Source organism: Vipera ursinii, assembly GCF_947247035.1.
Source record: "Vipera ursinii genome assembly, chromosome: 3".
In the NCBI taxonomy this organism is placed as follows: Eukaryota; Metazoa; Chordata; class Lepidosauria; order Squamata; family Viperidae; genus Vipera; species Vipera ursinii.
Window position 1 is genome coordinate 66,329,410 of NC_139516.1, and position 12,118 is coordinate 66,341,527.

General features: G+C 37.1%; 1 protein-coding gene across 3 annotated transcripts in view; it reads left to right on the top strand.

Moving 5' to 3' along the window:
* FGGY (FGGY carbohydrate kinase domain containing) overlaps positions 1 to 12,118 on the top strand; it is a 153,007-nt gene that overhangs the window by 94,301 nt on the left and 46,588 nt on the right. For all 3 annotated transcript variants that reach the window (XR_014492234.1, XM_083360527.1, XM_083360528.1), the window contains exons 9-11: positions 186 to 293; positions 1,961 to 2,022; positions 10,304 to 10,451. Coding sequence is in view for 2 of the 3 variants with exons in the window: in XM_083360527.1 (XP_083216653.1) it covers positions 186 to 293; positions 1,961 to 2,022; positions 10,304 to 10,451 (318 nt within the window). In the remaining variant the exon portion in view is untranslated. The remainder of the gene's footprint in view (positions 1 to 185; positions 294 to 1,960; positions 2,023 to 10,303; positions 10,452 to 12,118) is intronic.

Consider the following 12,118-nt stretch of genomic DNA (forward strand, 5'->3'; position numbering starts at 1 on the left):
TTTTTCTTTGCCACTAGTTTTCCTTTGCTGCCTTTGCTGTTGAATATTGACCATCAGTAGCTTAAGGAAAGAAATTATCTGTATGGTTCACATACCTTTCCAAGTATCTACCCATAAACCTGTGACTTTGTAATGCTTGAACTCCTGCATAACTAGCATAACTAGATTTAAATTTTCTTTTTCAGATTAGTAAGTCCCCTATATTTGTCCCTGGTGTTTGGGGACCCTATTATTCTGCAATGGTGCCAGGATTGTGGCTAAATGAAGGAGGTCAAAGTGTAACAGGGAAACTGGTAGGTCTAAATTTAGTTCCATTTATCATTTTATTGATATTTAAGCTACATCATTATCTTCACATTAGTTAAATGAAAACATGCAACATATCATATGAGTTCAGTTGGATAATAATGGTTAGAATTATAAAGGTATGTGACAGTTCAAACTTTGAAATAATTTTAGTATATATAGCAGATCCATAGTAAGTTTCTCTAAGTCGTGGGAGATAGGATGATAACTATATTTATCCCTCATATGCCATAAGAAGTAGATTTGCCTTATTCATGTTGTCATGAAATAGATTTTAGCTCTGGACTGAATTCTGTATGCAAAAGAAAGATAAAAAAGAAACTACTTTCCTGTTGTATCTTCTTAATATATACACATATTTATGTATTACCTTATTTTTGTATACTGTCTTTCACATGCTGCCGAAGGAAGCATATACATGTTTCAAGTATATGAATACATTCATTAGTAGTGAAGCTAAAGTTTCTTTGCTCTGGATCATACCTCTGAACTAATATTGGGTGACTTGGGATTTAAAGAATAAGATTTAACTTTATTCACAGAGATATTCATTTCAGTCATTGACAGCTTCATTTTGTTTTGTTTTTAAATATGTCTGGGAATAGAAATTCTATTTATTTATTTATTATTAAATTTATATGTCTGGTACACCTTTGCTTGCTGATTCATGTGCTGAACTTGAGAACTTGGGAGAAATGCCTGCTCTTGAAAGGAACTGCTGTTCCCTAATACTGATCCCTCAAGAATCAAGTTTATATCCTCCTGGATCTAGTATTAATCCTGCATAGCTACAACATATAATGGAATGGAGGGCTCTTTATCAGCTTTAGCCATGTCCTATTTGAAAGAAGAATACTAGCTTCAGTGATCATTTTCTGATAACCTTGAAGTTGGATTGGTTGCAATTCATTCTTTTGGAGAATGGCCTGGAATGTAGCAGTGTGCCTCCTGAAGTTCCCATTGAAACTGTGTGAAACAACCATTGTAAGCTACTAATATTAAACTTGGATTCATTCTTCAGTTTAACCTCAGAACAAGTTGTTAGTAGATTGGACCGAGTGAAAATAACTGGCCTAAGCTTCCTGAGCTGCAGGACTGAGTAGAAATTTGAATTTATATCATCATCAGTTATAGTTCAAGGTTAAATTTATCTTTACTTTCTAGACTGTCTGCACAATTCTATACATACCTACTGTAGGGTATTCCAGACTCATATAGTTCAACAGAATTTACGATATTCTTGAGATGTGTGTAGAAATAATAATCTGCTGCATATTTCAGGTTTGCAGACATAAAATGCACATACCTATTGACTGTATTTAATGTTAAGGGACTTGTAAACAGTATATTGGGGAACAAATGAAAAGTCATTCTGTTGAAGGTTTGGGGCCCACATCACATTTCACAATTATAGCAGTAATTGCTATAGTTTGGATTACCTTGTACGAAAAAACAGTGTAAAGGGTAATTGTAGTAAGGCCTTACTTTATTTTAAAAAATGGCAAGTTTCAATTCATTGCTTATTTTTCTGCATATTGGTAGAATGCGTAGTTGCTGAAACAAATCTGTCATCCAAGTATTCATATTTCAGAAATATAAAACTACCTTCAATCAAAAATCAATATATATTTTTTTTTCATTTTCTTTTCTTAAGATAGAGCATATTGTCCAAGGACATGCTGCTTTCCCAGAACTACAAACAAAATCTGAAGCCAGGTCAGGTCATAAACCTTATTTCTTCTTCATTTATTATTCTGTTTAGAAATTTCTTTTTGGCTGTAATACAGACAAACCACTTAGTCAGAATCTTCCAGCTTCATTTGGGATGTGGGTAGGGCTATGTCTCATATATACGTGTCTGTCCAAACGTATTTATCCTCCCTATTTTAGCATATATTTTTAATACACCTGAGGAATGAGTCACATGCCTGTTTCTAAGATGCTGTCATCAACAGGAGTTGATTTTCTCTAGTCATGGCAGACTTGTAAAATATTTTTTGTGAATGCCTGGACAATAGTTGAGCCTAATTTTCACATGCTTAGTTTCACTGCTTAGATATGCATTTATCTTTGCAAAATTCCTACAAAGATCCATCTTTTAATAATGGTGCCATTCTTGGTGAGATGATCATGTGAAGAATTTAACCTTATAACCAAGCAGTTAGAAAGCTCTTATAATAATATAAGTAATGGAAAGTTAATGGAGACTTTAAAACACTCACCCACACTCATTCATATGAATAATGTTACCCTAGCCTCTCCTGCTAAAAAAAATAAATAGAATCTTTGATTCTTTTCCACTAAATGGTGCTCACCATTAATCAAAAAGGATATACTCTGGTATTTATCTTGTTTATCTCACAGAAAAGAACATTTTTAGCTTTTACAAAAGAGGAAAAACTCAGTGAAAGTCTCTTAATAATCTAACAAAAGCATTTGGCCATATTTTTGAACCATTCCAAACAGGTTCCCCAATTTTAATCCACTCACCAATGATTCTTCAGACTCACAATATCTCTTTTATTTAGGGAATGATAGCTTACTTTATATCTTAACAATTTCATTTTTTTATAGACTAAGACATGAATCTAAACACACAAACACACATACTTTTCTATTTTGTAACAGATAATTTGTTCCGTGTATCCCATCAACTAGCAGATATGTGCAGTGTGCTTATACGCATTCAGGATATGTATTTAAGTTTTGAACTGAAAACTTGTAATATTTTAAGTCCAGTCTACGTAGCAGTTTTAGAAATATGAATTAGATCAGTTCAGTTAAAAAATGTGCTCCAAATAAAATTATTTCCACCCGGTGCAAAGGCTACTGCTCTAGAGAAAAGACCAAGTGGAAATAAGGAAGGAAAAGAGATATTACCTCATGCCGGCATGTTAACCATTATGCAGGTTTTTAGGTGGGGGGGGCGCTTAATGGAAAAAAGTAGTGGACTTTTAAAAATTTGAGTTAGAGAGTATGTTTAGGTTTGACGATTATTATTTCTTCAATTTTTAGTTTTGACATCAGGATCTCTGTATCCTACTACACTGTCCTATAATATCAGAAAATTCATTTTATTCTTAGTTAGGATGTGATTGTGTAAAGCTGGACAGAGAGGTGTTGTGATTAAAAGATTTACGCAATATTACAGAAGGACACCTATTTTATACTATACAATATAAGCTGTGAGAGAGCCAGTTTGGTATAGTGATTAAGACACCAAGCTAAAAAGTGGGAGACTGTGAGTTCTAGTCCCACCATAGGCGCAGAGGCAGCCGGGTGACCTTTGACCAGTTACATTCTGTCAGGCCTGGGAAGGAGACAATGGCAAATGGGGCTGGCCACTTAAATAAAGATGCCATGTGATAGTGAGGTGATGTTTCATTGATTCTTCACTTTAAGGATTTTGTGTTTATTTTGTTGCAAATGCTTGGGAGTCTTTGTAGAATCAGTGGTGGCATATAAATATGACAGACATTTGTTTGTATATTCTGAACATCAAGTAATTAGGTTAAATGGAGAGAATCATATAGTTAAATACATGAGCTTTTAATACCCTTTAAAGCACCTGAAGCACCGGGTCTGAACAGGTCCAGGCAATCTCCAGATAAAATAGTGGTGGAATGAAAGAAGATCAGAATAAGAACCTTGTCAGGGGCAAACTATATGGACAACCAATTCTTATGGCCACACACCATTCTTGTTTCTTTGTTTTTGTAACATTTAAATAGAAAAGTGAGCTACACATCCAAATAATCATTTCAGAGGGTCATATCATACCTCCTGCTTTCATTATAGATGTTTCATTTTTTTCAATATAATATTAATAAGAAACCATTCTTGTATTCTGCTCTCTATGTTCCCTTTTGTTCCTGTAGTTCTTTTTCCATTTTCTTTCAGTGGCCAAAATTGTACAAACGACGTGCTAATTAATTAATGTAATTAAAATTAATTAATTTCAAAATTAATACAATTTAAATAATTAATAGCTATCTTAGCACAATAATTGCTCAGATAAAAGCAGTCTTACAAAAGCAGTCCTTTGTAATTCGTGCATTTATTTTGCAGCAAATGAGATTTCATTGTTTCAGAAGATGTCCCCCAAAGAATTTACATTTTTTGCGAATTTTCTTCAGTATATCTTTTGAAGACCAGTAGCATAGAAGTCTTTAAAAATATTATTGTATATTTTGATGGATGTATTTGCTTTGCCCATTGATGTTACAGAATATTTAATCATTGGTATAGCAATATATTAAGTTTATAGACAAATTTATTTATTTATCAAATTTAGAAATTACCCATCTCCCTCACAGAGATGTGTTTGACTGCAGCTAACACATAGGATTGTTTTGACCTGAGAAACCTTTCCAAGACCATTTTACAATCTCACTCAAGGTCCACTGATTAAGGCATTAGGCTAAAAAGCAAGACTACGAGTTCAAGTCCTGCTTTAGCCATGAAGGCAGCTAGGTAACTTTGGGCCAGTCCTTCTCTCTCAGCTCAACCCACTCACAGGGTTGTTATTGTGGAGAAGATAGCACAAATAAGTGCTGGATATGTTTGCTACTGCCTTAAGTTGTTTCTAAAAATAATAAAGGCCTGAAATACCTTCATACTTACCTTCATCCAGAAAAAGTTTACTTTTGGGATACTTAATGAGTGTAAATTCTAGATCAGGCATGTCAAACTGCCGGCCCACGGGCCAGATGCGTCATGCCAAAAACTAATCAAGGAGAAAAGCAACCTAGAACTAAGGAGAAACTTCCTGACAGTTAGAACAATTAACCAGTGGAACAACCTGCCTCCAGAAGCGGTGAATGCTCCAACACTGGAAGTTTTTAAGAAGAGATTGGACAGCCATTTGTCTGAAATGGTATAGGGTTTCCTGCCTGGGCAGGGGGTTGGACTAGAAGACCTCCAAGGTCCCTTTCAACTTTATTATTATTATTAACCGCACCCACCCCATTGCCGGCAATGGGGGAAAAGTCCCGATACGTCATATGGCATCATATGACGTTGCAAGTTTGACATGCCTGTTCTAGATGAATTTGTGGACTGTTACAGCTTCATGACCTAACTTCTTGTGAAATATATTTGAATTGTCCCATGTTCTCTGTTTGAAATCTTGTGCTACATCACTAAAGCCTGCTTTTTATTATCTTTTTTCTTGTCCTCTTTCATTGAACAGTTATGTTGGCAACACAGTAAAAATGAAAATGAAATAATTCTACGGAAGAATTTTAACAATTTTCAAACTAGTGACTCCCCCCCCCATATACAAGACATCACATTAATATAACAATAATGTTTTAAAAAAACTTTAAAGTATATCAATAACGAAGTAAATTAGCTATTTTAATGTGTTCCAAGTGTACTTCATTTTGAATGATACCATCCGATAGCAAACACATGGTAAGATCTAATTGAAACAATGTGAAGCTGAATGCTTAAATGTAGAATATAAATATACAGCTGCAAGGAGGTCAGAAGTCAGAATAGTAAACACATGCCAAATTCCCACAGGGAACTCGTTAGTGCATGGCTGGGGCTAAATGAATATCACTATTTAGACCTCCAGAACTGAGACATTGATTAGTCTGTTATAATTAGATAGAGATGCTATTTTGGCCAATCTCTCTGGAGATGGAAAGTCTTCAATACTTAGATAAAGAAGGTAAAACCAATGATAAAAATTAGAAAGCTGCTCAAAAGGTTTTTAGACATGTATAAAAGTGGTAAGAGCAAGTACCATTGGCATGTCAGTGCAGGCATTATGAGGCTAGATTGCTGTTCCAGTTGATTTCAGTGATATTTGGCATGTTTTGCTTTCTTTGGCTCTCAGCCTCTGGGTGCATACTGGAGAAAGTTAAGCACACTTAAGTTCCACTTGAAATTAATGAAATTAAACCCAGTGCACATTATCTGGATTGCATCCAAGCCTTCAGTGGATGAGGCTGTGGAATTTGCATTGTGCCTGCTAAATATCCCGACTCGCATGAGCATTTCACCATTTAATCTCTCTGTTAAAGTTGTATATATAAATCACATGTATTTATATGTGGTCTCACATACAAATCACTTGTTTTCTGTGATCTCACAAAGTACACTTCTTTCGTCATGGAAGAAAGTGGTTCCCATCTTGAAAAAAGGAAAACAAACAGACCCAAAAAATTACAGACCAATTAGCCTCACATCAATACCTGGGAAGATACTGGAAAAGATAATAAAAAAACAGATCTACAGACATCTAGAAACAAATAAAGTTATAACTAAAAGCCAGCACGGGTTTGTTAAAAACAGATCACGCCAAACCAATCTTATTTCATTCTTTGACAAAGTGACTAAATTAGTCACTATTCTGATTGTAATAGATAATAGTCCTTAAACTTCTAGCAGGACAGTCAGTGCATAGATAGCAATATAAAATGTCATTAAGACTTAGTTGTTGTTGTTGTTGTTAGCTGCGAAGTCGTGTCCGACCCATTGCGACCCTATGGACAACGTTCCTCCAGGCCTTCCTGTCCTCTACCATCTTCTGGAGTCCATTTAAGCTCATGCCTACTGCTTCAGTGACTCCATCCAGCCACCTCATTCTCTGTCGTCCCCTTCTTCTATTGCCCTCAACCTTTCCCAGCATTAGGCTCTTCTCCAGTGAGTCCTTCCTTCTCATTAGGTGGCCAAAGTATTTGAGTTTTAGCTTCAGGATCTGGCCTTCTAAAGAGCAGTCAGGATTGATCTCCTCTAGGACTGACCGGTTTGATCGCCTTGCAGTCCAAGGGACTCGCAGGAGTCTTCTCCAGCACCACAGTTCAAAGGCCTCAATTCTTTGGCGCTCAGGCTTTCTTATGGTCCAACTTTCACTGCCATACATTGCAACTGGGAAGACCATAGCCTTGACTATACGCACTTTTGTTGACAGGGTGATGTCTCTGCTTTTTAGTGTGCTGTCTAGATTTGCCATGGCTTTTCTCCCCAGGAGCAAGCGTCTTTTAATTTCTTGGCTACAGTCCCCATCTGCAGTGATCTTGGAGCCCAGGAAAATAAAATCTGTCACTACTTCCATTTCTTCCCCATCTATTTGCCAGGAATTGAGAGGGCCAGATGCCATGATCTTGGTTTTCTTAATGTTAAGTTTCAACCCAAGTTTTGCACTCTCCTTCTTCACCCGCAACAAGAGGCTCTTTAGTTCTTCTTCACTTTCTGCCATTAGAGTGGTATCATCTGCGTATCTTAGGTTGTTGATATTTCTGCCGGCAATCTTAATTCCAACTTTTGATTCATCTAGCCCTGCCTTTCTCATGATGTGCTCTGCATATAAGTTAAATAGGCAGGGCGACAGTATACAGCCTTGCCGGACTCCTTTCCCAATTTTGAACCAATCAGTGGTTCCGTGTCCAGTTCTCACTGTTGCTTCTTGACCCGCATATAGGTTTCTCAAGAGACAAATAAGATGGTCTGGTACTCCCATCTCTTTAAGAACTTGCCACAGTTTGTTATGATCCACACAATCAAAGGCTTTAGCATAGTCAATGAAGCAGAAGTAGATGTTTTTCTGGAACTCCCTAGCTTTCTCCATGATCCAGCGTATGTTGGCAATTTGATCTCTAGTTCCTCTGCCTCTTCGAAATCCTGCCTGTACTTCTGGTAGTTCTCGATCCACATACTGCTGAAGTCTAGCTTGTAGGATTTTAAGCATGACTTTACTAGCATGAGAAATGAGTGCAATGGTGCGATAGTTTGAACATTCTTTGGCACTGCCTTTCTTTGGAATTGGAATGTAAACTGATCTTTTCCAATCCTGTGGCCACTGTTGAGTTTTCCAAATTTGCTGGCAAATTGAGTGTAGCACTTTTACTGCACTGTCTTTTAAGATTTTGAATAGCTCAGCTGGAATACTGTCACCTCCACTAGCTTTGTTGTTGCTCAGCTTTTCTAAGGCCCACTTCACTTCACATTCTAGGATGTCTGGCTCGAGGTCAGTGACCACCTCATTGTGATTATCAGGGACGTTAAGCTCATTCTTGTATAGTTCTTCTGTGTAATTTTGCCATCTCTTCTTAATCTCTTCTGCCTCTGTTAGGTCCCTGCCATTTTGGTCCTTTATCATGCCCATTTTTGCATTAAACGTTCCCTTCATCTCTCCAATTTTCTTGAAAAGATCTCTGGTCCTCCCTATTCTATTGTTTTCTTCTATTTCTTTGCACTGTTCATTTAAGAAGGCATTCTTATCTCTTCTAGCTATTCTCTGGAATTCTGCATTCAATTGGGCATATCTATGTTTTTCTCCCTTGCCTTTCGCTTCCCTCCTTTCCTCAGCTATTTGCAAAGCTTCCTCAGACAGCCATTTTTCTTTCTTGCATTTCTTTTTCTTTGGGATGGTTTTGGTTGCTACCTGTTGTACAATGTCACGAACCTCTGTCCATAGTTCTTCAGGCACTCTGTCTATCAGATCTAATTCCTTAAATCTATTTGTCACCTCTACTGTATATTCAACAGGGATATGATTTAATTCATACCTGAGTGGCCTAGTGCTTTTCCCTACTTTCTTCAGTTTGAGCCTAAACTTTGCAAGGAGAAGCTCATGGTCTGAGCCACAGTTAGCTCCTGGTCTTGTTTTTATTGACTGTATAGAGCTTCTCCATCTTTGGCTGCAGAGCATATAGTCAATCTGATTTCTGTGTTGACCGTCTGGTGATGTCCATGTGTAGAGCCGTCTCTTGGGTTGTTGGAAAAGAGTGTTTGCTATGACCATCGTATTCTCTTGACAAAATTCTATCAGCCTGTGCCCTGCTTCATTTTGTACTCCAAGGCCAAACTTGCCTGTTATTCCAGTTATCTTTTGGCTTCCTACTTTAGCATTCCAATCCCCCATGATGATAAGGACATCATTTTTTGGTGTTAGTTCTATAAGGTGCTGTAGGTCTTCATAGAACTGGTCAATTTCATCCTCTTCAGCACTGGTGGTTGGGGCATAGACTTGGACTACTGTGATATTGAATGGTTTGCCTTGGATTCGAACTGAGATCATTCTGTCATTTTGAGGATTGTATCCCAGTATTGCTTTTCCTACTCTTTTATTGACTATGAAGGCTACTCCATTTCTTCTGAGGGATTCTTGTCCGCAGTAGTATACCTGATGGTCATCTGAATTAAATTCACCCATTCCTGTCCATTTTAGTTCGCTGATACCTAAGATGTCGATGTTCAGTCTTGTCATCTCTTGTTTGACCACGTCCAGCTTTCCTTGATTCATGGATCTTACATTCCAGGTTCCTATGGAGAAAAAATCTTTACAGCATCGGACTTTCCTTTCACCACCAGACACATCCACAGCTGAGCGTCCTTTCGGCTTTGGCCCAGTCACTTCATTCTTTCTGGCGCTACTAGTACTAGCCCTCTGCTCTTCCCCAGTAGCATATTGGACGCCTTCCGACCTGAGGGGCTCATCTTCCAGCGTCATATCGTTTTGCCTTTTGGTACTGTCCATAGGGTTTTCATGGCAAAGATACTGGAGTGGGTTGCCATTTCCTTCTCCAGTGGATCACGTTTTGTCAGAACTCTCGACTATGACCTGTCCGTCTTGGGTAGCCCTGCACGGCATAGCTCATAGCTTCATTGAATTACGCAAGCCCCTTCGCCACGACAAGGCAGTAATCCATGAAGGGGAAAGACTTAGTTAACCTTTTGCAATTTGAGAGTCTAATTCTGAACAAGACTTGATTACAGCAAACTGTGTTTTAGCATTATAGTGCAGTTCATTTTCTTGCTGGCATTGAAATTACCTCCTAATTCTGTTTCAGACCCCTGTATAAACCCCCATACATCAAGTAATATATTAATATTCTCTTTCCTTACTCCTTTACAGTTTCATTTTGCAAGCCTTTCCTAGTTTGTGTATCTCTTATTAGGAGTCCAAATCATGCAATATGTTCAGAGAATAACCTTTCTCCCCCAGCTCTGCTCACTCCCTTTTTTTCATTTGTTTTTCTTGCAGAGCTCAAAGTATATATACATACTTGAATGGTCACCTGGATCTGATTAAGAAATCTTTGCCTGTGGGTTTGCTCACTGTTGATTTACATGTTTGGCCAGATTTCCATGGCAACCGATCTCCCCTTGCAGATTTGACTCTAAAGGGCATGGTAAGAAACAGTCTGTTGTTGTAAAAGGGTGAAAACAGAATAATTGTATAAAATAAGACCATGAAATTAGCATTATTTTAAATATTTTATCATTTTTATTTGAAAATCTTACAGAATGTTTTTCCTGAAATGATTGACATCCAAACTGAAAAAGATGGGGAAAAAACCAAGTTACCGGTATATGTAATTCTGTTATCATTAAAACATAATGATAAATCATTCCCTATATACATATAAAACTTTTGTTGCTATTTTTTTTAATTTTGCATAGTTTTATATGATTTTATAGGATTATCTGAAATTTGCAGGGATTTGATAAGCAGCAAATTCCAAATTATAATTGCTACTGAATATAACAGCAAAAATGCAGTTAAAGATACAGAAGTATATGATAGGTCTACAAAGACGAGAGGCAGTTTTTGAGGTTACATAGGGTGGGAAGTATATACAGTATGTGCCACATTACAAAAGCTTTATTAGGCATATGAAGACTTGGACAAAGAGAGAGAGAATTTCATCCTGGTAAAAATCTTGAATTCAGTATAAAACTGTTGATCCACTGTATTTCTTATTAATCTCTGGATCCAAACCTCACCTGCCAGCTTCTTTCTGCCCTCAAGCATTTCCATTAACAAGCATTTACCCTTTCACAAATGCCTAGCTTTTGGAGGTTGGACAACCATTTGTCTGAAATGGTAAATGGTCTCCTTCTTGAGCAGGGGGTTGGACTAGAAGAACTCCAAGTTCCCTTCCAGGCCCGCTATTCTATATTTTTCTATGTTCTTTCCACAAAATTATTTTCTGCATCAAAGTTCTTTTTTAGTTGAATGCTGTGTTTGTGGCCCATAAGGGTTTTCTTTTTTTTTATTTAAAAGTTTTACAATACATTTTATCTTTAACAATCCCTCCCCCTCCCTCCACCCAACCCTTCCTAACCCTTCCTAACCCTCCCCCCTTCTCCCCTCCCCCCTTCCCGACTTCCCGACTTTTATACAAGGTATAAAAGCAAAAAACAATCATAAACAACCATATGTTAACAACAATAAACTATTAAGTCTATCGCACTCTAGCTCATATGAAATGACTACAAGCAATACTAATATCACATAAAAAAAAGAAAAAAACTTATTCAAATGCTAAGTGAAACTTTTAAGCCCATAAGGGTTTTCTTGAAGAGACGTTTCATAGGGTACGTGAGTTTTCAAATAGATTTTGTGCTTATTCTGCAATACTCGTAACATAGCAAAAAGGAGATACTTATCCAAGTCACTTGTTAGACTGGATTCAATCTCATGTTCCACATATTAAACCCTAAAGATGGCATGCTTTTTAGATGGCATTAATTCTTTTGCTTTGGGGATAACTGCTCATTTTGATTTATGTTTATGATGGTTTCATGGGAAAATGCATGGTGCTTGAAGTTAAACTGAAACTTGCAATAAAAATAAGCAAGGAGAAATGCTGCTTTCCTTCAAAATACATTAAATTAATGTCTGTCTCAGTTTTCAGTTCCCCATTCACAAAAAATGGCAAATATATTTATCCTTTATGTACCCCAGTATCTATGTTGTTCCCTTGCAACTGGCATTATTTTCCCAACTTGGAAGTAACAATAAATCCTGAAGATGAGTGCCTTTTTAAAGACCTGTATTCTTAAATTTATCCAA